The following is a 26,563-nucleotide window of genomic DNA, read 5'->3' on the forward strand; positions in this document are numbered from 1 at the left end:
GTCCCGGGGGTCTTACAAGGAGGCTGGGGGCTATGTCCCTTTAGGGGAGACCTTTGGGGGATTAGACTTGGGAGCCCCAGACATCAGTGTCCAAGGCCACATGGTCTCGCAGTGACAACAAGACTCGTGGGGACAGCTTCGTCCTTTACAAAGAGCTTCCCCGTTCATGACTTGTGGGGGGTGGGGTGAGAAAGGCCCGGTCGCCTCCCAGAGGAACTTGTCCACAGCTGGAGCCGGGGGTTCCGGGGTCCTGGCCGGCGGCACCCGGGTCCAGCCCCTGGGCTTGTTCTGGCCCAGAATCTGGGAGGCGTCGGGGTTCCGCCCTCGGTCCCCGGCGCCTCCGGGGCTCTGTTTCCTGAGGGACGGACCGGGGTGTCCTGGAGACGGTGGGGCTGGGCGCTCCGAGCTGGAGGGACACCAGCCAGGGGCGCAGGGCTGAGTGGCAGGCGCTCACCTTTCAGAAGTTCGCTTTTCTTCTTGTCTCTGATGCTCCTGCGCCTCAGCTCCACCTGCTGGTGAGACAGAGAGCATGGGGGGGGGCTGGGACCCCCAGTCTCTCCTCTCCGGCAGCAGATGCTCCGTGTTCATGAGCAGCGTGACTTCCTACCTTCAACTAATGGGGGGGGGGTTGGCTTTCTTTCCTCTTACTCATTTTCAAAGTGGGTATTTTCAGTTTTTCTTCTTGAATGTACACAAGGATTTTCTCTGCGAGAACTTTCTCGGTCCCTGTTCTGCTCAGGGAACATTCCCGGACCTGCGGGTGCATCTCAGCTCCTTCGGGGGGGACCCTGCTTCCCGCTGGCCCTGCTGGGGCCCCCCGGGCTCGGCGCTGCCCTCCAGCAGCCCCCGCAGGGCAGAGTTCTCCCGGGACGCCTGCCCCGGGGAGGGGGCTGCCGGCCCAGGGCTGGGGGCCGGTCCTCCCCTGGAGACGGAGCGCCTGGCCTCAGTCCTCTGCTCACTGTCCGGGACGTGGCCCCGGAGCCTCTACCACACGCGGCCTCCTGGCCTGGGGTCTCCGGGGAGAACCTCNCCCCGGAAGGACGGCGTTCCCTCTTTCCCGAGAACACACGTTCCGTTCTTTCCCATCCCAGGAGTCTCTGCAGGGACTCAGGAAAGTGGAAATAGTAACGGGAAAGAAGATAGAGGGGCGCCTGGGGGCTCAGTCGGTTAAGCGTCCGACTTCGGCTCAGGTCACGATCTCAGGTTCATGGGTTCAAGTCCCGTGTCGGGCTCTGCGCTGACAGTGCAGAACTTACTTGGGATTCTCTCTCTCCCTCTCTCTCTGCCCCTCCCTTGCTCACACGCATGTAGACGCTCTCTCTATCTCTGTCTCAAAATAAAGAAACATTTCAAAAGAAAAAAAACAAAAGAAAAGGAGACAGAATCATACTCTGCCGGGTCCGGGCCAGGCTTCCTTACCTTTCTGCTGAGTCTGTGTTTCCGACGTGGTGGTGAGGACGACGGGTCCGTCTGGAAGCAGGAGATTAGCAGGAGGAAGAGCCACAGTCCACACAGGAAGGCGAAGGTGGTCCCCGTCGTCCAGGAGGTGGGGCTGGAGCTCAGCCAACCGGCGCTCATGCTTTTCAGAGCCAAGAGAATATTCTCCATCTCTTTCCTGGAAGAAGCATTAGCGCCTGGTCCCACTGCTGCCCTCACATGACTGAGCACTGAGCTTGTACTTGGGGACATCACATCACAGAGCCGTGGGCTGGTCACAAAGGGCTCCTGAGGGAGGGGGAGGGGAGCATGCCCCACCCAGCTCTGCAGCTCCATCCCTCCCCGCCCCCACCCCGGGACCTTTAGGCTCCTCCCCTTGGCAGACACCAATCCCTTCTCTGCATCTATGAGTCTGAGTTTTGTTTTGTTTACTATGAGTGTCACATATAACACCTTATGTATACAACTCTCTGTTTTACGTTGCCACTAACTTAAATGTAAGCATATTTTAAACGTCTGCATTTTTACTTCTTTCCCCACACATTTAATGTTTTTGATGTCACATTTACCTCTTTTTATTTTATGGATCTCTTAAATAATTATTGTAGTTGTAGTTAATTTTACTATTTTTGTCTTTTAACCTTCATACTAGCTTTATAAGTAATTTATTCTCTACCTTTGCTCTGTATATACTATATATTACCTTTTCCGTTAAGACTTTACTTTTATATATTTTCTTGTTATTAAGTACACCATTTCTTCTCAGTTTAAGTCCCTTAAACATCTCTTATAAGGCCAGTTTAATGGTAATGACCTCCTTTATTATTGCTTATTTGGAAAACTCTTAATCTCCCTATTAATTCTGAATAATGACCTCTCTGGGTAGAGTATTCTTGGTTGGAATTTTTTTTTTCTTTCTGCATTTTGAATATGTCATGCTACTCTCTTCTGGCCTACAAAATTTGTGCTGAATAAATTGCTGATAGTGTAATGGGGCTTCCCTGGTGCAGAAACATTGCTTTTTTTTTTTTTTTTTGCTGCTTTTTATATTTTCTCTCTTTAACTTTTGACATTCTAATTATAATGTTTCTTGGTGTTGGTCTTTTTATATATATATATATATATTTGAAACTCCCTGTGGTTATTGGACCTGGGTGTGTGTTTTCTCCTCCAGGTTAGGAAAGTTTTCAGCTATTATTTCTACAAATGAGTTTTCTGCACCTTTCTCTGTCTCTTCTTCCTTTGGGATCCCTTTAGTCTGAACATTATTCTGCTTGATGTTGCCCCATAGGTTTCTTATCTTTCATATATATATTTTTAATGTTTGCTTATTTTTGAGAGAGAGAGAGAAAGAAACAGAAAGTGAGCAGGGGAGAGTCAGAGAGAGAGGGAGGCACAGAATCTAAAGCAGGCTCTCAGCTCTGAGCTGTCAGCACAGAGCCTGGTGTGGGGCTCGAACTCATGAACCGCAAGATCATGACCTGAGCCAAAGTGAGATGCTTGATCAACTGAGCCACTCAGGTGCCCAGTTATCTTTAATATTTTAAATTTGTTTCTCTTTTTGCCACACTATCTGGGTGAATTTCAATACTTTGTCTTCCAGCTCACACACCCTATCTTCTGTTTCATCCACTCTACTTTTGAATCTCTCTAGTGTACTTTTCAGTCTAATTTTTGTATTCTTTAGCTCTGTGACTTCTGGTTGGTACTCTCTCATACTTCCTGTTTCTGTTGAAGTTCCCACTGTGTTCATGAATTCTTCTTCCAGCTTGGATGAGCATCTTTATGAACAGCAAATTGAATTCATTACATGTAGACTGCTTCTCTCCATATCATTAATGTTTTTCTGAAGTTTTGTCTTGTTCAATTATTTGGAACATATTTCTCCATTTCCTCATTTTTCTGGACTTTCTGTGTTTCTCTATATTTGGCAAAAAAACAACGATCAGTCCTGAAGGAGTTGCCATGTGTAGAGATGGCAGCTTCTCGCTCACCCTTGTTCTAGTACTTGGTAGTTTCCTACCTTTTGTCATTGTCTAAACAGGCAGATTTATTTTGCTGTGCCCCCACTGTTGAGGGTGTGCCGAGATCTGGAAATGTTCCAAGGAGAGGATTCTAATTTAATACTTAGTTTCAGGCTGATTGGAAGCCAGAACCTCAGGCAGAAGTTTTTAAAGTGTGAAAATATACACAGTCCTGTGGGGCCACAATCATAAGCCCAGCTGGACTCCAGATTGGGACACTTGGAGGTGTCCCTGGGTGGCAGTTTAAAAACTCAGGGCCCTAGATAAATGTATAAGGTCCTTGCTGGGATGTTTGGTAGAGCTACAGTGAGGCCAGGGGGCTACCCAAGGATGGTGTCTCCCTGCTTACATTCCCTGGGAGCCTAAGAAACCTGAAGCTTGTCCCTCAGGTTGAAGGGTAAGTAAATAGGCCTTTTTCACAGGAAGACTGGGGGTGTGTTTCTGTCTGCTGTCTGGGCAGTGCCCTGGGGCCGTTGGCCTGCCAAGAAGTGTCTTTCCAGTTGTTATAGTCCCATGGAGCTCAGCAATGCCAACCCCCTTGGCCATCAGGGGCCCAAGACAAGGGGCATCTTCCGTGTGGTTTGCACATGCCTACTGACTTTATCAAGGCAGCTGGTATGAGTAGGGGACAAAGCATGCTCTCTGGCTTCAGAAAGAGAACAGGATAATGCCTTGAATGCATGCACTCATCACTGTCAGCAATGCTGCAAGAGATTGCCCTGTCCCAGGTCCCAGGCTGGGGGCAGGAAAGTGCCATGACTGTTCCCACGAGCCTGCCCTAGCCAGGGAGTGGACTAGCCCTAATCAGGCAAAGGGGTGCCTACCTGTGCTAGCAGAGTTGGTAGAGAGCCCACAGATGGTATCTGTCAGAGCCTATTGAGAGTCCCCTGACTTTCCCCTGCCCCTCTGGCAGATACCCTCAGAGGAGCAAAAGAATTTCCTTGACATACAGTCTAGGCACTTTTAAAATTGATGCTTTTGAACAGGATCTCCCCGTGAGTGAGACCGAACATGAGCCCTTTAAAAGGAGAATCTCTGTTTCCTATAGCACTTGGGGGTCCTGGAATGGCAGCTTCCATGGTTTTCTAAACCGGGCATCTTTGGGAGCTCATCTCTGTGGTGCAGATCACGAGGGTTGGGGTGCCTGATGTCAGGGACCAACCCCTCCTTCTTCCAGAAGAAGCACTAGACTGGTGAGATCCCTCCCCATCATGTGTTGGGACACTGGGGGTTGAGTGTTTTTTTTGGGGTTGTTTTGTTTTTTGTTTTTTTTTTGCCAAGACCACGTCTGCCTCTCCGACATGTCTCAAGACTCTCTTATCTTTTGTTGTGGGGAAGCAGTTCGTCTAGATTTCACATCATTTTCACAGAGAAGTGATCCAAACATAGCTATAGATTTGGTGTGTCTGTGGGAAGAGATCAGTGTAGGGTCTTGATTTGCTGCCAAATTGGATCCCTTTCCAGAATATATTTTATAGTGTCTTTAAAAAAATGTTTATTTTTGAGAGAGAGAGAGAGCCAGAGAGAGGAAGATAGAGAATCCCAAGCTGACAGCATGGAGCCCAATGTGGGACTCAAAACCATGATCTCAGANCCTCTCCTACATGTCTCAAGACTCTCTTATCTTTTGTTGTGGGGAAGCAGTTCATCTAGATTTCACATCTTTTTCACAAAGAAGTGATCCAAACATAGCTATAGATTTGGTGTGTCTGTGGGAAGAGATCAGTGTAGGGTCTTGATTTGCTGCCAAATTGGATCCCTTTCCAGAATATATTTTATAGTGTCTTTAAAAAAATGTTTATTTTTGAGAGAGAGAGAGAGCCAGAGAGAGGAAGATAGAGAATCCCAAGCTGACAGCATGGAGCCCAATGTGGGACTCAAAACCATGATCTCAGAGATCATTACCTAAGCTGAAATTAGGAGTTGGATGCTTAACTGGCTGCACCACCCAGGCGCCCCAGCATTTTTATAGTGTCTTTCTATCATATAAGACAGTACATTTCCAAACTAATTCATCAGCATCTATCAGGTGTATTATGTAATGGGTTTTTCCTAAGGTTATTGTTCATATCTATGATATAGTGTTAGTTTTACTCTTCCTGACCTATTTCAACCTTTCAACCTCTCTTGAGTCCTAAATGCAGGTTTCCTTTCTTCCTAAGTTCCTGGAAGTGTGCCCGTTTTAAAAGCCTTTATTTTTTTGCCATTGATATTTGCTGTTATGCCTTGGCATGGGGCTGATTGATGAAGGTGTTGCATGAACATTCCCCCTGCTTGTTAACTATACTTTATGGGAGTAATGTGAGCTTTCTGTTTTTGGTAATTTACTATATTCTCCACTGAGGACAAAGTAGGGAGTGAGCATATTGCTGTAAGGCCAAAGAGCATGATTGATAGTGTGGATGTAAAACAAGCCAAGAGTCATGGTTCTTGTGTGTGTAATAGGTCTGGGAGTGAGGGAGAAAGAAGAGGGAGGCAAAGGGAGAGAACTGAAGTGACGCTCAGAAATAATCTCTCTATTTTTATCTTCTTATGACACCAGCCTGGATCAAAACATTTCAAAGCACACAGAACCAATGGGTCAGAAATTATATTGTAATTATACACCCATTATTCTCATGCGAGCTCTTGGATCTTGATTTATCAGTGATTTTTCTGAGACATTTTTATGGATAAATGGAAAGGTGTGTTTGACAGATATCAGTCTAGCAAATGACTTCAGAGACACAGAGAGCTGGAAAGAGCATTGCTGGAAATTAATTACTTTTGGTGAACCCATCAGAGAACTGAGGTTATAGAAAAACAAGCAACATGAAATCTAAAACCTGACGGGCACCCACAGAAAGAAAGAAGAGCTCAGCATTACTTTACTTAGGACAGACACAGGCTGAATAAGTCATAAGCCCAAACAAAGGTTGAACTAGCAACAAAGGTTGCTCAATTTGTTAAAAAATTTAACAAATTGAGCAACAAAAGAAATAAGCAAGTATTGGGTCATATCCCAGAGAATAAAATAAATGTCCACGAGTCCATATGAATATAAATTATTGACCATAAAAATAAATAACAGAAAAATTATTAATAATACAGGTGCAGATATTCCTGCCTCAAAGAAGTAGAGTTTAAGTCCTTTCCCCTTGAGTGTGCACTGGACTTAGTGATCGGCTTCTAACTGACAGAGATTTGAGAGGGAAAAAAAAAATGTGTCTTTACAGAGGAGAAATGTGGCAGCCGCACCTAAAGCAACGGTCAAGCTAACAGCCCAGTGATCAGTCATGCTGATGTCACGTACTCCCTCAGGGTTCTCACCTTTGTGCTACAGGTCGCCCAAACCATAAGCTCAGTCTAATCTATAGAAAGTATTAGAAAAATCTAAAATGAGAGAACTTCAAAACTGAAAATGTTACATAAAACAAGAAAGGGCTGTGAGAGTATCATAGATTGAGGATGACTAAGCTGATACATAACTAATTCTATGTGTTATCCTTATTTGGATTCTGGGAGAGAAAAAGGACATTAGTGGGAAGACTGGTGAAATCAGAATAAAATCGGTGGTTTAGTTAACAGTATAGTACCAATGTTCATTTCTTAAGATGGTAATATTAAGGGAAGTGACTTCTAGAAGTCATCACTTTTATCCTTACAGTAAGAAAAATCTGGACAGATTGGAAATCAATAGCTTTTCTTGGACTCATCAGAGAACCAAGATTTCAAGGCTAATTGCCACCAACTAGGTTGGAGGGGCAGGCACCTCCGGAAAGCTAGGAACTGAGACCTGCGTCCTACATCCTAAGATCTGTCGCAGGCACCCCTGTAGCCCTGGGCTGGTAGGAAGATTTCAATGATAGTTTTGACAAATTGCTGGAGGCTCTGTGACTCATTAAGAATGATAAATCCTGGGGCCACCTGGGTGGCTTAGTCGGTTAAGCGTCCGACTTTCGCTTGGGTCATGATCTCGCGGTTCGTGGGNAGAATGATAAATCCTGGAGGCCACAGTCTTGGTGCTTCCCCATCAGGACCCTTGTAGGTTCTCACGGTGAAGACTGAGATGCCCTGGTGGCTCTGGGGAGGGGTGAATGCAAGGAGGGAGTAGCGGGGTTAGGAATTATTTGGAAACATGCCCAGAGCTTTCTATAGAACAGAAGGATACTCTCCAGGAGAAAGAACCTGGCCAGAGTGCAATTCAGTTATGGACAGGAGCAAGGGCACAGGGAGAGAGGTATGTCCCTGCGACAGAGTTACAAAAACCTGTGAAGGTCACAGTCTCAGACAGAGGCCCACTATAGACTGGGACTCACTGGCAAGTTATAGAAGGCCTTTTCTCCCTGACAATCTACATTGACACCAACAGTCTGCCATGACACCAACAGTCTGCCATGACACCAACAGTCTACTATGACACCAACAACCTGCCATGACACCAACATTCTACCATGACACCAACAGTCTACCATGATGCCAACAGTCTACTATGACACTAACAGTCTTCCATGACACCACTCTAGTAAGAGTGGATTATAGCCAAAAGAACTGGAAGAGAAAGAGTCTCTCTGAAGAGGAGTATTTAGGGAAGCCCAAAATCAAGAGGGGAGACAAAAACCAAGAACACTAGAGGCATTTGAAACCTCTGGCATCCACATTACTGCCAAACATTAAACATGGCCCAAATGATAAAGATTACAAAGTTAGATCTACATAAAGGAAGGGCTTCCAGGAAGGAAGGAATGAAGGTAAAATGGAATCCTTGAATTTTTTGATTCTTAATTGATTTCTAAAAGATAACTGTTTAAAGTGGCGATAGTAACAAAGTATTATGTAGTTACAGAACCTGGATCAGTGAAATGAATGATAGGGATGTCATGGGTGGGGCAGGGAGCTGGGAAACTGGCAATCCTCTGTTTTAAGGTCCCTGTGCTACACGTGAAGTGGTGTAATGCTACATGTTTCAGGGTGGCCCTAGACTACTTAAAAATGAATGTTGTAAACTCAAGGGCAACCAAAAAACCTATAAGAAAGGAATTATAAGTTATACCATAAGTTAGGAGCTAAAATAGAATTATTAGGGGAAATTGGGAACTTGGTACAGGGAATTCTGTGCATTTTTCTGCAACTTTGCTAGTGTTCGAAAGTTATCCCTCAAAATAGTAGGAGTCCAATATGTTCCTTAAGTATAACTGCTTAATTATGAACTTGTCTCTTAAATAAAATGGGGGTGCATCTCTTGACCTCAGTTCTCAGATCGGTTGTTACAGAGACCCAGAGATCAGGCATCTGAAAAGAGGGGTGCCATAGATGGAAAGATAAATACTAATATAAAATGTTGTGGTGAGTAAAGAGACTGTAGCTTCTCTGTACCATGTAAAAATTAGAGAAGAAAGCGCATAACATTAAAATTATGCTTAGTAATTAATTTCAGTGTTTTATTTATAAGTGACCTGGGTATCCAAAGAATACTATATTTTTAAAATTTTATTCATTTGTTTTGAGGGGAGGGGCTGAGAGAGAGGGAGAGAGAGAATCCCCTCCCTGGCCTTCAGACTGGGCCATGCCCTCCCCAGGCTTCTCCCAGCCAGTGACTGGAGGGTAGCATAGGGCTCTCTCTCCCTGCCTGCTGTGGGTCCCCCAGCGGGCGGCCTTTGCTCAGGAGCCCCCCCTCAGCCTGGCATCCTCAGGGCTGCTCTGCAGTCTCAGCCTCTTCTTGCTCCATCCTGCCTCTCCCCGTCTCCCCTCTCGTGTCAGACCTGTATCGCAGTTAGAATGCCCTCCTCTTCTACTCTTGCTTCCTTATTCGCCACTTTCTTTCTTTATTCACCACGTTTCCCGGGCAGATCACTCATATGTCTGATTCCCTCTTGGTGTCTGTTTCCAGCAGAATCCAAAGTGACCCACAAAGAGAGTCTTCCTTTGGGCTCTTCTGGACTCCACTGATCAATAGCAAGTGGGTCCTTTTCCAGGAATGAATTTTTATTCCTTACATCTTCTGCAAAGCTTACACACACATCAGTTTGCAAGTTTTAAGAGGTAAAGCAAAAATGATGATGTCAACAGAAAACCTGGGGAAAAGGAACGTAACAAGAACAACACGAAAAGGTGAGCCCCACCTGCTGCAGAGTATCATGCAGGGGACAAAAAGCACAGTCCGATGGCTGCTTTCTGCACCGGCGCCGGAGCCTTCTTCCATAACATCTTCAGGACTCAGTGGTTCTCGCTGCCTCGCTGCCATCCTGTTTATAGAAAACTAGGTTCAAATAAAACTTCTGATGGTTTCTAAATCTAACAGGCAACATAAAATTCTATTTCTTCTTTCGATACATGCCCCTTGCGTCTTTTTCTGGGGTCAGACTGTGGTTATTATTGTATATGTGGGTCTCATGCTGTGATGTGGCCACACCTGGTCTCTGGGATGCCACGGCAAAGCCTCTTAGACAGAAAAACTACACCCACAATAGCGGGAAGGCAGTGGAGCCTCAGACCAAATATGTATGGCTTCCAGCCCATAGCCCTTTGCATTAACAACCTTGGGATGTATGTACGGTAGCCAGAAAGGGCATGTTTAAGGAGATAAAATACATATCACTGAAAAGAAAAATAAAATACGTAATTATCTCCATCGAAATTTAAACATGATTTTTATAATATAACAGAAATCTGCAACGCTTCTGAATACGTGTATGTACAACATGTTCTTTTGTAGGACGGCTATGAGGATTGTAGGTTTTCATATGAAATAGTCAGAATGAGCATTTTACAATTGGCTGGCTAGGACATCCCAAACCTCACACTCTGGATGAAGAAACTGATGATAAGAGAGATTAGGTAATTTTCTTTTTCCCCAGAAGTCAGATTGAGCTGATCAGAGCCCACATCTTCCTGGCTGGGAGCTTAGTCCCTCCTCCTCACAGGACGGCCATCTCTGAGAAGGCTTAGGACCATGGCAATAGCATCTTATCACATGTCATGTCATCTTGTTCTCTGTGCTTAGTACTCTAACTTATGAAGCTTAGTGGCCTAGCACACAAGTCCCCGCAATCTTTGAGCGTCTCTACATCACTTACCTGATGCATGAAACGGTAAACCAAGGACCTTTCCCAGACCCTGGGTTGTAGCGGTCGACGTCTCAGACAGGAAAGCACGTCCTGGAATAAATTCTTACGATCTATATCAGAATACAGTAACCCTGTTGGATTCTCTACAACCTTAAATTTTTTATTTTAATTTTAATTTTAATTTTAATGTTTTGGGAGAGAGAGAGAGTACACGTGAGGGCACATGCACACACGAGATTATGGGAGGGGCAGAGGGAGAGAGAGAATCTGAGCCACCCAGTTGTCCCAAATTTCATATGCTTTTTAAAGTTTATTTATTTTTGAGAGAGAGAGAGAGAGAGAGAGAGAGAGCGAGAGAGAGCGAGTGCGAGTGGGGGAGGGGCAGAGAGAGAGGCAGACACAGAATCCGAAACAGGCTCCACGCTCTGAGCTGTCAGCACAGAGCCAAATGTGGGGCTCGGCCTCGTGAGGGTGAGATCATGACCTAGGCTGAAGCTGGATGCTCAACCACCTGAGCCACCCAGGAGCCCCTAAATTTCGTATTTTTAATGTTAAGTCTCCGCAAAAACAGTTTAGAAAACAATGCGAAGGTTTCAGTAAATTAAGACAGGTTAGCAAGACCTGCGGTGTTTTTGTTTGCTCCCATCTCCTACTTTGTGAGAGTTCCTGCTGCAAATAAACGAGACCCTTTTGTTTATTTGGAATGCTGCGCCACCTTCCATGTTGCAGATAACAGACCTGTCTCGGAGGAGGTGAGCTGATGGGGGCCGGCGTTGGGGGGCCCTGTCTAAGGTGGGAACATGACACCTGTGAGCAGTAGACAAATGTGAATAAACAGACATAGGCAAGGACAGGCTTCAGGAGCCAGACATCAATCAGCACTTCAAAGGGATTCCAAAGGTAAAGATAACTGTTCTAACTATTGGAAATGAGAAAAAGTCAAGATGTTGGTGATTGGCAATAACAATGAGTCTAGAGATTATAAAGTGTAGAGATGCTGGGGCGCCTGGGTGGCTCAGTTGGTTAAGCATCGAACTCTTGGTTTAGGCTCAGGTCACAATCTCATGGTTCTGGGTTCCAGCCCTGCATCAGGCTGTGCTGACAGTGCAGAGCCTGCTTGGGATTCTCTCTTTCCTTCTCTCTGCCCCTCCCCTGCTCACTCGCTCCCTCTCTCTCAAAATAAATAAATAAATAAAAATCAAATTGGTAAATGCTGAGATTAAGGTCAGGAGCTGGGTTGGTTTGAGTTGAAGAGTCTTGAAGGAGGAGACAGGAAGCCAAGTCTTGAATGGCCCTTTTCAGGGGCCCCTCTCTGAAGCCTCCTCCTTCAATCCAGTGGTGTTTCCCAGGGCTGGTCCCCACCCAGCTCCTCCCCACGTCTTCCTCCATGCACTCTGCCTCTCTGGTGCACAGGGCATGGTGTTAAGGATAAACTTAGGGCAGTCAGGTAAGAGGGATGAGTAAGAGGAAGCAGCCAGATGTCTCTGTCCTAAAAACCCAGGGAAAAGGGGCTGTCTCCAGGCCTAACACATTCCCTTTACCTCAAATCCTTTAATTCTTTACAACCTGGGTGCTGGCCAAACTCTGAGGGAACCATCTCTCGGCAGGAGCGAGGGAAGGCTATTTTTGGGCACATGGATCCTGGAGAACAAAGTGTGTTGTAAGTGGTATTGACCCCACTATAAGAAAAGAAAACAAAGGAAAATATATGAGTTGTAAACATCCCATCCAAACTCCTTCAACCTCTTCTTTCAGAAAATCTTTCAGAATATGTGCTAAGAAACTATTTTAAAAACCTGATTTACTGGGGCTTTGTGTGTGTGTGTGTGTGGTTTTTGTTTGTTTTTGCTAGATGCAGGAGTCCATTGTTTACCTAGGAAGGCAGAATTCTTCCTTTTGAATCTGGCCTCCCAGTCAAAACCAGGATGCATCCTGCTGAGGCACTGATAATCACCTGTCATTCTTGAAAAAACCATGGAGTTTTCCACTATTTTCCAGTGTAGGGGGTTTGCAATCAAATTTGTTTTCTTAGGATTTTGTTTTTAAGTAATCTCTATAACCAGCGTGGGGCTTGAACCCACTGTATTTCTTTTTTCTTTAAAAAAAACACAATTTTTTCCAACTTTGTTTGTTTTTGAGAGACAGAGAATGAGCCGGAGAGGGGCAGAGAGAGAGAGGGAGACACAGGATCTGAAGCAGGCTCCAGGCTCTGAGCTGTCAGCACAGATCCTGACACAGGGCTTAAACTCACAGACCGTGAGATCATGACCTGAGCCAAAGTTGGATGCTTAACTGACTGAGCCGCCCAGACGCCCCAAACCTACCATATTTCTAAAATACATGGTATGGGGCGCCTGGGTGGCTTAGTCGGTTAAGCGTCCGACTTTCGCTTAGGTCATGATCTCATGGTTCGTGGGTTCGAGCCCCGCNTGGTAATACTGGTTTAATTAATAAACTCTAATGACCTTACGTTATGAATATAGATTATGATTAACCATTAATCAGTTCATTTCAGTTTACTCATATTTAACCCTCAGCAGTATATAAAAACTAAGAGTCTAGAATTATATATTGCATTTTGTTTCCAATTTTCAGGCAGTGTTGGGGACCCTCTTTGTTCTAGGTAAAGCCACATTTTCAAAATAAGTGCTTTGGAACAGTGTTTCTTAAATTCTAGAGGACTAAAGAATCCTTAGGGTGCCTGGGTGGCTCAGTCAGTTAAGTGTCTGACTTCAGCCTAGGTCATGATCTCGCTGTTCCAAAGTTCGAGCCTCGCATCAAGCTCTGTGCTGACAGCTCAGAGCCTGGAGCCTACTTCAGANCAGTGACCCTGATGCAGGGCTTGAACTCACGAACCTTGAGATCATGACCTGCGCCCAAGTCAGAAGGTCAACAGACTGAGCCACCCAGGGGACCCGGGGAATTTACTTTTCCTATAAAGATGGCAGCCCATTTTGAGAAGCGCTGCTTTACCAGATTCCCTATTTATTCCCTCCTCATTATCATGATGCTCTTCACACTGAGTCATCTCAATCAGTCATGATAACATAACTGAAGAGAGAGAAGTTAGAAGAAATTTCGCTCTGCTTGACTGCTTGACTTTAAACTGTGCCCTTTGGTAAACTACTACTGGTCAGAAGAATAAACTCTGACAGATAGTACATCAGTAACTGAGACTGTACAGCTTGAATGAGCAAGACACATTTGGTATCTCAGTACAACCCTCAAACAAAGAAGATGCGCAGTGCTGTCTCGAGGGAGAGGTCATCCCGGCGGAAGCAGAGCCCCTCACCCCCAGAGAGGTTGCTGGCCAGTGACTGTTGCTGCTGATCGCATTTTCTCATCAGACCTTACGTGTAACATGCGTGGATAATGGAGGAATACTTGAAATGATCTCACCTTCTCCTGGTTTGGCCCTTCTCCACTCAATTTGAATATGTGGTTTATCCAAAAGTTATACTGATTTAAAGAATATTATTTTTTTCTGTAGGCTTATTGGGGAGAATCCCTTGAGAGACCTGATCACTCCCCAGGACCAGTGACTGGCACTCCCTGACCCCAGTTCCTTTCTGGCTCTTGACCAGAGACACCAGTGCCTGACCTTGTGGGCTTGTCCACTGGGCAGCTCTCAACAGGGCAGCGGCTTCTTCCAGAGCAAGTGATCAAAAGAGGGAGGCCGCGGTGGATGCCACAATCATTTTGTCACCTAACTTTGAAAGTTATACCTCTATATTTGCTTCTGCTATGTACTATTTGCTAGAGGCAGGTGGATAGTTCTAGCCCATATTTAAGAGGTAGGAAGATGACACAGGCTGGGGATCCAAGCAGGGAGGGGTCATCAGGGTCACCTTAGAGGCTGCTTCCCACAAGCACATTTTTGCAGGTTCTCTACGTTCACAACAGTCTCTCCAATTTATTCTTCATAAAATTTCTCTAGTCAGTTTTGAACATTAAACCAACACCCACTGTGACTAGCCTTAATTATTGGCACATTTTAATAGTCATCGTTTCTGATTTGGGTAATGCTGTTGAAATTTTTGATCCCTTTAAATTTAATAACTTGTTCCCTGGTTTTCCTATAGAATTGTTTTATGTAGAATATTAAAAAATGTTGAAAGGCCAATTTTGTACTTAAATGTATACTTTTTAGATCTTAAAATCAGAGAAATCATTGTCCATTTACTTTGAGGTGATTACATGATCACTAGCAGCTTCCTTATGGTATATATTTGCTTACAGAACCTTTCTTTGAAGTCATACAGGAGCAGCTAGGGGAGAGCTGTCTGGGAAGACATGTCTGTTCCTTCCTCAAACTCAATGCTACGTCGCCTGGGGAATCGCAGGTGCAGGGTCACACGTCACTCACCTGAGCTCACTTGGATTCCGCTCTGATAGCAGTGAGTGCAGGGCAGAGGTGGCGCAGGTCCATTAATCCGCATGTGACCACACTCTTGCACTCGAGTGTGTCCTTGGCCTTATGAGGCCTCAGCTTCCTCTCTCAGTAGTTAGACAGTCTTAATACAATACCAAAAACACATGTGATTAGAGATAAATTTGTGTTCATAAAGATGCAAACATTTTGAACTTCAAGAAAACCACTGATAAACGAAAAACACGCCCCAGATCGGGACCCCAAAATTTCAAAACAAACGTATGATACATTACTTGTATCCAAAGTATATTTTAAAAGCTTACAGCTCAATTACAGGAACACAAAAATGCAATAAAATTTTGAATAGACATTTCATCACAGAAGATGTATATTGAATGGCCAATAAGCACATGGCACATTTTTCGGTATTATTAGCCACCAGAGACATGCAAACAAAAGCCACACTAAGACACCGTTCACAAATGTTATGGTAAAAGTGACGGTCAGTAACAAGTGCGTGAGAGGCCGTGGAGAAATGGGAATGCTCATCCACTGCTCACGGGAATTTAAAACAGTGCAGCCACTGTGGAAAACAACCTGTTACTTATTTAAAAATTAAGACATAAATTTACCATATAACCCAGCAATTACTTTCCTGAATATCCACCCAAGAGAAATGAAAATATGTGTCTGTGCAGAGACTCGTGCATGACTGTTCATGGCAGCGTGATTTGTAACGGCCAAAACGTAGAAATAATCCAAATGCCCATCCAGCTACAGCAAATATAAACCTCAGATATATCACGCTAAGTGCCTTTTTACAAAGCCCAGATTGTGAAATTCATTTACATGAAATGCCCACAAAAGGCAAACCTGCAGAGGCAGACAGTACATTAGTGATCACTTTGGTTGGAGTGGGAATAAAGTCGGAGGCGTCTTAGGTAGTGATGGAAATGTTCTAAAATTGGATTGTGGGAACAGGTGCACAACACTACACATTTATAGAAATTACTGAATTGTGCACTAAAAAAATTGGGTGACTTTATGAGATATATATAAAATACTATATATTATATGTACACTATATGTTATATAGTATTTATATAATACTGTATTAGCTATGTATATACTTTGTATCTTATATTAGCTATGTGTATATGTATGCAGTAAAAAATAAAATGGTGACCTTTAGGATTGCTGTGATAAGTAGAGTTTAAGTGCTCGGTACTTCGGGGCTGGTCAATAAATTGCTGTTGTCTTAATTTCTGACTCTGCCATTATTTCAACTTAGTAACTGTTCTGCAAGACTATTATCCTAAAAGACTAATGCTGCATATGTATTAAAAAAATGGAGTGCTAACCTACGCTTTTTGCCATTGTCTTGTGCCATTTAGGTAAAAAAAAGAATATGAAAATTGTATGATATTATCACCAACAGATGGAATTATGCCATGATTTGCCTACACCTTATCAATATTTGAGATTATTTTCTCTAAATTCTAATCCATGAAGTAAAAGCTAATCATTTCTGTTAGAAGTTTTCACTTCGCAGTGAAACCAAATTATTTAATAGTATTTGCATCAACTGAATCTTAGAAAGTCATTTATAATTTTAAAACTTTGGTAGTTTTCTTTTATAATGCTCTTGTGAAATATAAAAAAATATCTTTTTAGCTTATAGTCTATAATTAGAGATACAGCCAGGAAGAGAAATAAAAACTGAAATCCCAATAGCAGAATGAATTTTACAGGCTAATTAGAAACTTTGAGAGCCTCAAATTTTAATTAACACTTTCCGTTTGCAAATTAGCTATAGAAATGGTTGCATTTTGCTGCCCTTCTCTCCATAAGAAGCATATTTTAAATAGTGAATGGAGAAAACAAAGTGGGACAAAAAAACAAGAATGCAAATATTTTGTTTGCTTTATGTATTCTTGAGCTTCTCCTCCAAGCTTCATGCCTGCTTCTTTTCATCATTAACGAAAAGCCTCTGCCAAGATGGGGGTAAAGCAGTGAGAAAGCACCAGTAAAACCAAAGTTCTGAAAACAATTTTAACAAGAACAGTAATGCTAAATACCTAGAATTTTGTTTCATTGCAGAGTTACTTAGCTCCCTGTTAGACAGAGGCTAGTTGTGGTCACGTTCTTCAGATTTCAGCATAAGCCACGAGGGTGCTGGATGCCAACAAGAAAATGCTCAAGTTGATGAAAATCTTCTTTCTGATTTATTTAGATAAACCCTGGGATCATCTGTGATTTTAAGAGGCAAGAAGATACATTCTGAATATAAAAATTCAAGAAAGTTTAAGCAACAAGAAGTTACACTACTCAGTGGGAAACAATGGACAAAATTCAGGTCAGTGTGGCCCTTTTGGGGCAGGAGGGAGAGGAGAATAAACATGGGGAAGTGGTGTCCATGTCCTGCGGATCCAAGAGGTGCTCATGAAATTAGGCCAGCGGCTCGCCTCAGAGAGGAAGAGAAGCCCATGGGGCTAACGGTCACCTGTGATCCCTGTTCTCCACCCTGAAATCTATTGCAAGGAAACTTCCGAGGACCTGACTAATTGCTGTAACGTGTAACCCACCCTCTCTTCTTGGTGCTGGGACTGTCTCCCCCCTCCCCCCTGATATTTATTGTTCAATGTGTCCCATGTTCTCTGTCTGGAAGAAACTTTCCACCCCCTTCATCTGTGAATTTTCTGATAACCCCCTGCAGCCCCTTCCAACCCCGTGATCTTCATAGGAGTTGCCAAGTTCTTAGCTGACACTTGACTCAATGTGGGATGATCAGATTTCTTCCTGAGGAATTTGAAATGGGGCTAAAGTGTTTCAATTCCTCACTCCCATCTGATTCACCTCTTGAACAAAAAAACATAAACTCAGCTGGCTACACTCATTGAAGGAATGAAAACACCATTCCACTCAGAGGCATAATAATAAAGCGCACTTGCAGAAGAAAGCAGAGAAAAGAGAAAAAATATTGCTTTCTTTGACTTAGGACATTAAAGTTGGATTTCTAGAATTTTTAAAAAAATTATTACCTGACATATTTCTAATACCAAGATTATAGTTGTAGTAAATGTCCATTGGGTCCCTCACCCCTCTTTCTGTAGATGGGATGTGTTCACTTCAGGCTTAAAAACAAACTGTGGAACCTCCAAAAAACTAGAAATAGAACTACCCTACGCTCTAGCAATTGCACTATTAGGTATTTACCCAAAGGATACAAAAATACAGATTTGAAGAGGGTACATGCACCCCAATGTGTATAGCAGCATTATCAATAATAGCCAAACTATGGAAAGCCCAAGTGTCCATCGACTGATGAGTGGANCAGTGGGTGGGGGGTGGGGAGAGGGAAACAAACCACAATGATAGAGAGGCTACCTTAATGATAGAGCACAAACTGAGGGTTGATGGAGGGAGGTGGGTGGCAACTGGGCCAGATGGGGGAGGGGTACTAAGGGGGGCGCTTGTTGGGACAAGCACTGGGTTTTGTATGTAAGTACTGAATCTCTGAATTCTACTCCTGAAACCAGTATCACACTGTGTGTTCACTGACTTGAATTTAAAATTTAAAAAAAAAAATTATTACAGGCAAAAACAAAGAAAACAAAACAAAAAACTCTGTTGTCTTTAAATATTCAAACTGATTTCATGTTGAAGCACACACGCCTTCACACATTGAAGGACAAAGCTCTCAGAGAATGATTTTTAGACCAAGGCCACCCTTCTCAATGACAGACAACATAAAAAAAAAATCACTGGACATTAAATCTTTTCTTATCAGTTGAATGAAGTCTTGCCTTCTTCCTCTGTCAAACTGCATTTGATGTATGAATAAGAAATAACTTTTGTTCTTTATCTGCTAAGATTTCTGGAGTTTTGGTGCCATCACATAAACGCACCTCTCCTCATTGGCATAATTATGCCCATATATATTGGTATTATTGACTGGTGTACAGCCCTAAATTAAGTCAGCCACATGAGCAGAACCTTAATAAACGTTGAAAGAAATGAATTTGTTTGGGAATATTTTCCTCCTAACATTTTCAAATTATCATGGCAATGTGATGTCAACTATGTTTTCGCAAATCTCAATCATCAATTTCTTCTTCATGGAACACTCACATGGTCCTTGTTCTCTTTCACCCAGTTTAGCACCACATATTTCATGCCTTTTATTTTTCCCAGCTCTGTGTTTTATTTTTCTCTACACAGTTGGAAACTTTCATGCAAGGCCCAGTTCGCAGTATGGACTTCTGTTTCTCCTTATTTGGTTCACCGTAAGGGTCGTAAACCACTTCCGCTGACCCTGCGTGAACGTTCCGTCTTTTGTTCTGCATGATCCTAGCTGACGATTCCAACTCTTTTCATTTTGAATCATTCAGAGAGTATGCGTTGCTGGGTTTCCTCCTGCAAGTGCATTCTCTTGGGAAGTAGGGTCTCTCTCCAGCCCTGGATTTGATCTTCACCTTTGTTAAGGATATTTAAGACCCATTGCATGCGACACTGCATCCTGGTTCAGTTCTCTGTAATCCTTAAAACTGTTTTTCCTTTCCACATCCTAGAGTCCACCTTCTTCCCCCTTTTCCTTAAATTTATTTTTGAGGAAGAGAGAGAGAGACAGAGTATGAGTGGGGAAGGGGTAGAGAAAGGGAGACACAGAATCCCAAGCAGGATCCAGGCTCTGAGCTGTCAGCACAGAGCCCAATGCAGGGCTCAAACTCAGGAACCATGAGATCGTGACCTGAGCGGAAGTTGGATGCTTAACTGATGAGTCACCCAGATGCCCCAAGAAGGGTCAGTTTAAATCATTGTGTGGATTGAGGCGCCTGGGTGGCTCAGTTGGTTAAGTGTCCGACTTCGGCTCAGGTCATGATCTCACGGTTCGTGGGTTCAGTTGGGCTCTGTGCTGACAGCTCAGAGCCTGGATTCTGTATCTCCCTCTCTCTCTCTGACCCTCCCCTGCTCACACTGTTTCTCTCTCTCTCTCAGAAATAAATAAAACATTAAAAAAAATAAATCACTGTGTGGATAACATGACTTTAAGTTGAGCCAAATAAGGCTGAATGAGCTCACTCAGAAAATTCCAGCAGGAGAAAAAAGCCCTAATACTATCTTGTACAGGCAAACTCTGGACAAAGGCTTTGTTTGTTTATTTTTTCACTAATAGTTTGCTTGAGGCATATAATTAACTGTACAGTGGGTTGAACAGTTGAACAGAAATTCATGTTCTCCCAGAACCTCAAAATGTGACCTTATTGACAACAGGTCTTTGCAGATAGATTTAAGGTAAAGATCAAGATGAGATCCTGTTGGATTAGCACGGGCGCTAAACCAGGTGAGTCTGTCCTAATAAGAGGCAGAAAAGGACACAGAGACACCCAGGAGAATGGCGTGTGAGGACAAGGGCAGAGATTGGAGTGATGCGTCTACAGTTTGAGAAATGGGGAAGGGCGGAGAGAGAGAGAGAGAGAGAGAGAGAGAGAGAGAGAGAGAGAGAATCCCAAGCAGGGGACTCGGGGCTTGACCCTTCGAACTGTGAGACGGTGACCTGAGCTGAAATCAAGAGTCAGACGCTCAATGCCCTGAACCACCCAGGCGCCCCAAGGCCTGACTGTCATGAAGAGAAGGGAAAAGCATGGATGTTCAGGGCGATTGTGGTGGCGATTCAGAAAGAAGCCAGAGGCCACTGCTGAGAAAGTTTCTCATTGTGAACATTCAGTTGTTCATGAACAGAATCTTGGCAGAAATACAAATGTCAAAGGTGCTTCTGGTGAGCTCTCCGAAAGAAATGTGGAGCATGTTATCGGGAATTGGAGAAAAGGTCACCTTTGTTATAACGTGGTGGAAAACTTGCCTGAATTGTGTTCTTTTGTTCGGTGGAAAACAGAATTTACAAGTGATAGCCTTGGATATTTAGCTGAGGAGATTTTGAAGCTAAACTCCTTTCTGTGTTTAGCACAATTTTGTGAGGAAAGAGACAATTTGAGGAGGGGATTGCTTGGCAAAGAGGAACTAGCACTTGATTGTTTGGAAGATTCCAGGCCAGTCCCGATGACAAAGGATGGGAAAATGAGGCCATTCGCTATGGGGAATTGTGCTCAAGAGAGGAGGCCAAGAGGGAGGTTGGGCAAGCTTTAGCTGGAGAGATCAGGCGGGGGCCTCCCAGATCCACTCAACCGTCTCGGCAGAGGCAGGAAGAGGGATGGGGTTTTGTAGGAGAGATCTAATGTCGTGGGTCCTGGTGACGTATACCACAGCCCAACAAGGTTCTTGAGAATGCTGCCTCAGCAGAAAACTCCCAGCTTCCCCTGAAGGAGCAGAGACAGGAAGGCACGAAGGGGAGGCTGTCAGACTTCTGGGACTCCATAAGCAGGAAATGGGCTTGCAGAACTATGTGGTGACAAACGCGGGTTGTCCTTCAAAAACAATGAAGAACCACTCCAAAGACAGAGATAAGAACTTGAAGGCAGAGGCCGGAGAAGCAGGCTCAGGGCCAAGGGCCAATGGCACAGCCCAGTAGAGCCCCGGGGAAAGGGCGTCAAGCCTAACAGGACGTTCCCAGCTTGGAAAACTCACGGGATTTCCTCTGCTGGGCTTGGACTTGCCTGGTGACCTGTCTCTTCCTTCCAGTTGCCTCTATGGAAACAGGAATGTCTGTCCTGGGCCTGTCCCACCATTCCGTTCTGGAGGGAGATGGCTGGTTTCTAGCTTCACAGGTCCGTGGATGGAAAGAAAGTTTTCCCAAGCATGGCCCCTACCCACCGTCACCGCCATGCCTCATGTAGATGATTCAGAGGTTGAGATTTGGGACTTACAGGTGATGCTGGGGTGGGTTAAGACCCGGGGGGATGCTGGGACAGGACGAAATCATTTGGCACAGGGGAGGGAGGTCAACATTTACTATCTGGCAGGAGATGTCATTCTCTACTACTCCGTTACTCAGAGTTTCACTAAATTTTTAAATTTTCCCATGGGAACTTCAGAATTGGCTTGATTAAAGGACCACACCATTCACTAAAACAAAAAAGGAAAACCAAAAGCTGTTGGTGTTTTCATCGGGGTCACACTAAATGTATAAATGAACTTAGGAAGAGCTAATATTTTAATTACACCAAGTCTATCAACTCAAAACTAGTGTTCAAGGCAGACTTACCTGGTCAAGTTACTATCGATTTCTTTTCCCCTCTACCCATATTCCTTGAAATGCCTCTCTGTGTATACGGCAAATCTATTTCTTTGTCATCTCAGTTCTATGTATTTAAAAGATACAATGTAGAATTAGTGATTCTGATCACAAGCTGCCTACAGTTTCATAATGGACATAAGATGTCTGCATTTATAATTCAAACTTGGGAGATAAAGTAGTAAGAATCCAACAAAACCAGAAAACCTTCTTCAGGATCTCAAGAGCCTGGAAGCGAAGGTTAAAGTTCTCCATTTCCCTTTCCTATTTACTGGACTATTTATTAGATGAATGTACAAATGGGCGGTGCAAAGTGGGAAGGGTATGGACTTTGAACGGGCAGACCTGAATTCATCGCCTGTGAGCAGGGCTCTGGTAAGGGAACTTGCCTCGAATTCTGGAACCAGCTTTCTTGCCTGCCCAGTGGAAATACTCCTATCTTCTTTTTAGAGCTCTTACGGAGATGAAAAGAAAACTCTTCATAAAATATCTATTAAATAATGCATGCCCTTTAAATTGTACTGCCTCTTCTGATACACTTTGGGTCTAACGTTCAGTGAGTCCCTCACAATGGACACAGTCCACGAAGGAAATACATTTATTAAAATGTACTTTGAGAACTATAAGTCTTTTTTTAAAAAAAAATATTCATTTAGAGATATAGAGGAAGAGAGAAAGAGGGCGTGCAAACGGGAGAGGCAAAGAGAGACGGGGAGACAGAATTGCAAGCAGGCTCCACACTGTCAGCACAGAGTCGGTGGTGGGGCTTGATCTTATGAACCCATGAACTGTGAGGTCACTTGAGCTGAAATCAAGAGTGGGATGCATAACGGACTGAGCCGCCCAGGTGCCCTGAGAACTGTCTTAACGCATGTCATGTTTGTTACAGATGGAAACTGTATGTCCTTCTTTAAAGTTACTAAATATCAAACAATAGGCATCATTACTAAAAATCAAATAAATAGAACAAAATAGACTTACCTTGTATCAAACAGAAGTTTTCCTCATGGAGGTTTTGTACATTACTTCAAAACATTCTTGTCGTATCTTTTGATTTTTTTTATTGACCTTGTTATGTAAATGAGGTAGTTTCTTTCCCATTTCTTCTCAATGGTTGTTGATTACAGATGTATCTTTTTATAGTGCAATTCAGTCTAGAATAGAATTCTGCAAACCAGGCAAAAGTGACACAGTTATAAAATGCAGATTTTCTTCTGCAACTCGGCTAAGTTAATGTGGACTATTAATCCATAGCTTCTTATCACAAGTTCATGAAGGGTGTGGATGTCTAGAATATAATTATGCCGCAGCTCTGTTGATAATTGTAAAACTATTGATCTCCCTTCATTCATCTTATTTTATCTCCTTAAATTTTTATGGATTTAACCATAAACCCATAGTTCTCCAAAAGATAAGTTATTGCTGACAGTGTCAGGGTTGTGTAGTAACTGTATAATGAATTGTTCCTAAGAATCACAAAATTCTTGAGACTTGATTTGTTAAAGTGACAGATGGAAAGAACATCTCTTTTAAGCATTAGTTGCTGGTGGGAAAAGCAAGATTAAAACTGTAATATCCATTGTGTGTGAAGGGTTGTTTTTTTTTTTTAACAGCTTTACTGAGATAAGTTTGCACATACCGGGGCGCCTGGGTGGCTTAGTCGGTTAAGTGTCCGACTTTCGCTTAGGTCATGATCTCACGGTTCGTGGGTTCGAGCCCCGCGTCGGGCTCCGTGCTGACTGCCAGCTCAGAGCCTGGAGCCTATCTCAGAGCCTGTATCTCCCTCTCTCTCTGACCCTCCCCTGCTCACGCTGTCTCTCTCTCTCTTTCTCTCCTAGAAATAAATAAAAATTAAAAAAAATAAATAAAATGTTTAAAAAAAAAAGATTGCACATACCATAAAATTCACCCATTTAAAGTGTACAGTGTTCTTCAAGTAGAGTAACAGGGCGAAAACCATCATGACAATCTAATTGTAGAACATTTTCAGTACCCTCCCAAGGAAATTGACACTCACTATCAGATACTCCGTATCTTCCATACTGCACCCTGCCCTGTGCTTACTAAAACTGGTAATGTTACTAAAACACTTTCTGCCTCTAGACATTTTGCCTCTTCTTGAAATGTAATATAACTGGAATCATAGCATATCTGGTCTTTTGTGACTGGATTCTTCTACTTAGTGTAGTATTTTCAACGGTTCATCCATGTTTTAGGACATAACAGTACTTCTTACACTGAGTATTTAATTGTTTGGTATCCCATATTTCCTGTATCCCTTCATCAGTTGATGGACATTTGATTGTTTCCACTTTTTGGTTCTTATAAATAATGCTGAATATTCACATGCAAATTTTTCTGCGGACCTCTGTTCTCATTTCTCTTGGGGTTATATTTACCAGTGGGATTGCTGGATCCTATGATAACTCTGTGTTTAACATTTTGAGGAACTGCCGAACTGTTTTCTAAATGTCTTTATTTTGGAGAGAGAGAGAGAGAGAGAGAGAGAGAGAGGTGGAGAGAGAGGGGGACAGAGGATCTGAAATGGGGTCTGTGCTGACAGAGCCCAATTCGGGGCTCCAACTCACGAACCATGAGATCATGACCTGAGCCCAAGTTGGGGTGCTTAACCGACTGAGTCACCCAGATGCCCCTGCCAAACTGTTTTCTAAGGCAGATGCATCATTTTATATTCCCATCTGCAATGTATGAGAGTCTCCATTTCTTCACATCCTCACCCACACCTGCTTTTGGTTGTCTTTTTATTTTAGCTATCCTAGAGTGTCTAAAGTGTATCTTCTTATGGTTTTGGTTTGCATTTCCCTAATGACTAATGATTTTAAGCATTTTTTTGGTGCTAGTTACCACTTGTATATTTTCTTTGGAGAAATTTCTATACAAGTCCTCTGCCCATTTTCCCTACTGGATTAGTTATCTTATTGACTGGTATGAGATCTTTATATATTCTGGATATAGTGCTTTGTAAATATTTTCTCCCATTCTGTGGTTTGTTCCTATTTTTTTATAGTACTAATTATTTGGTACATAGAAGCACAAGGTTTTTAATTTTGATGAAGTCCAATTGATCCATTTTTTCAATTTTTTTCTGTGTGCCTTATCTAAGAAGTCATTGCCTTCCCCAATCATGAAGATACATTTTTATGCTTTCTTCTAAGATAAAGACGCTGCACTGAATGTGTCCTACTGCATCCGAGACGCACCGCACTGAGTGTCCTTGAATGCAAGCTGACCTGGTGCAGGGAGCTTCCGGGAGGAGGGAGCCAGCCCTGGGATGGGGGCGGGGAGGGGGGCTGCAACAGTGGAGAGGAAAGCCTCTCAGGGGCAGGAGCGGTGGCGAGGGTGAAGAAGCAGGTAGGGAAGAAGGACACCACGCCACGGGGCAAGGGTCAGAACCGCTGGGGGTCACGGCCTCAGTTTTTACGAAGGAGAAATGTTAAGACTATGCCTGCAGACTCGGCATTTGTTGTGCAGTCCGGAAATCCCCTAACTAGAGTAATGTGCTGTGACCCACCTCCCGCTTTCCCTTCAATAGACAACTGAGGCAGAGGCATCAGCAAGTTCCCGTCGGTGGCAGGAAGTGCCCACCTGAGGGAAACAGAGGGGGGAACCTGGAGGGCACGGGTGCGGTGGCCCCGCCCACGTCACTGCTCACTGTGGGTACACAGCCAGGCATCCTCGCTGTGCTCCAGGAGCCGGACCTTGACCGAGACACTCAGCAGGGCAGGGTGGGGGCAGATGGTCCCCGTGGCCCCCTTAGTTCCTCCAGCCAACAGAGGGGCCCACCTGAGCCAAACCAAATCACCGTTCCCACTTCCCGAATGCTGTCACGTTCAGACTTTGGTGTTGCTCGTTACAAATATGTCCAATGTAGAAAGCTATGCTAAAATGGTAAAGAAATGAACTTGAAACCCTTTGTAAGTAAGCATACTGAAGCCTGAACTCCTTATGGGAGTCGGGGTTTTGAAGAACGTGTGTGTCTGCCTAAATCATTCTGTATTTCCCAAATATTTTCTAATAACCATGAATTACTTTTATAATTAGAAAATTTTTTTTAACTAAATAGACAAGGAAATTCTACATTATTTCAGATTTCTTGATTTTGTAGCAAAAAGAGAAACTGCCAAGGAGTGCCTGGGTGGCTCAGTCCTTGAACATCTGATTCTTGATTTTGGCTGGGGTCATGATCCCAGGGCTGTGGGATGGAGCCCCGCCTGCTTGAGATTCTCTCTCTCCCCTTAGGCCTTTCTCCCCCATTCACACTCTCTCTAAAAAGGGAGAGAGTGAGAGAGAGACTGCTGGGAGTTCCCACATTTGCCACGTTTCAGTCAATGGTCCCAGACTCTACAGTGTCCGAGAGGCCAGCATTAGTGTACTGCACAACTGAAACCTGAATCCAAATCTGTGGATCCCATTTGATAGGCTTTCCATTACCAGTGTTTGTATCTTGACCTGAATATGCTTTATTTACTGG

The 26,563-nt window shown here is 43.7% G+C and overlaps 1 protein-coding gene and 1 long non-coding RNA gene across 4 annotated transcripts in view; one reads left to right on the plus strand and one right to left on the minus strand.

The window, feature by feature from the left end:
- The window catches only part of LOC144227729 (spermatogenesis-associated protein 31E1-like), a 51,622-nt gene that overhangs the window by 24,660 nt on the left and 399 nt on the right, over positions 1 to 26,563 (minus strand). For both annotated transcript variants that reach the window (XR_013334035.1, XM_077759484.1), the window contains exons 2-9: positions 23,053 to 23,238; positions 16,958 to 17,129; positions 14,874 to 15,021; positions 12,049 to 12,186; positions 10,517 to 10,617; positions 9,563 to 9,685; positions 1,420 to 1,615; positions 455 to 512 (exon numbers count right to left, since the gene is read on the minus strand). Coding sequence is in view for 1 of the 2 variants with exons in the window: in XM_077759484.1 (XP_077615610.1) it covers positions 455 to 512; positions 1,420 to 1,615; positions 9,563 to 9,684 (376 nt within the window). In the remaining variant the exon portion in view is untranslated. The remainder of the gene's footprint in view (positions 1 to 454; positions 513 to 1,419; positions 1,616 to 9,562; positions 9,686 to 10,516; positions 10,618 to 12,048; positions 12,187 to 14,873; positions 15,022 to 16,957; positions 17,130 to 23,052; positions 23,239 to 26,563) is intronic.
- LOC144227730 (uncharacterized) lies at positions 401 to 9,738 on the plus strand. Of its 2 annotated transcripts, none has more exons than XR_013334037.1 (2): positions 401 to 515; positions 9,334 to 9,738. It is a non-coding gene; the product is annotated as an uncharacterized LOC144227730 (long non-coding RNA). The 2 variants fall into 2 exon arrangements; XR_013334036.1 differs by lacking the exon at positions 401 to 515 and adding an exon at positions 7,971 to 8,191.

Source organism: Crocuta crocuta, unplaced genomic scaffold, assembly GCF_008692635.1.
Source record: "Crocuta crocuta isolate KB4526 unplaced genomic scaffold, BGI_CrCroc_1.0 scaffold41, whole genome shotgun sequence".
In the NCBI taxonomy this organism is placed as follows: domain Eukaryota; kingdom Metazoa; phylum Chordata; class Mammalia; order Carnivora; family Hyaenidae; genus Crocuta; species Crocuta crocuta.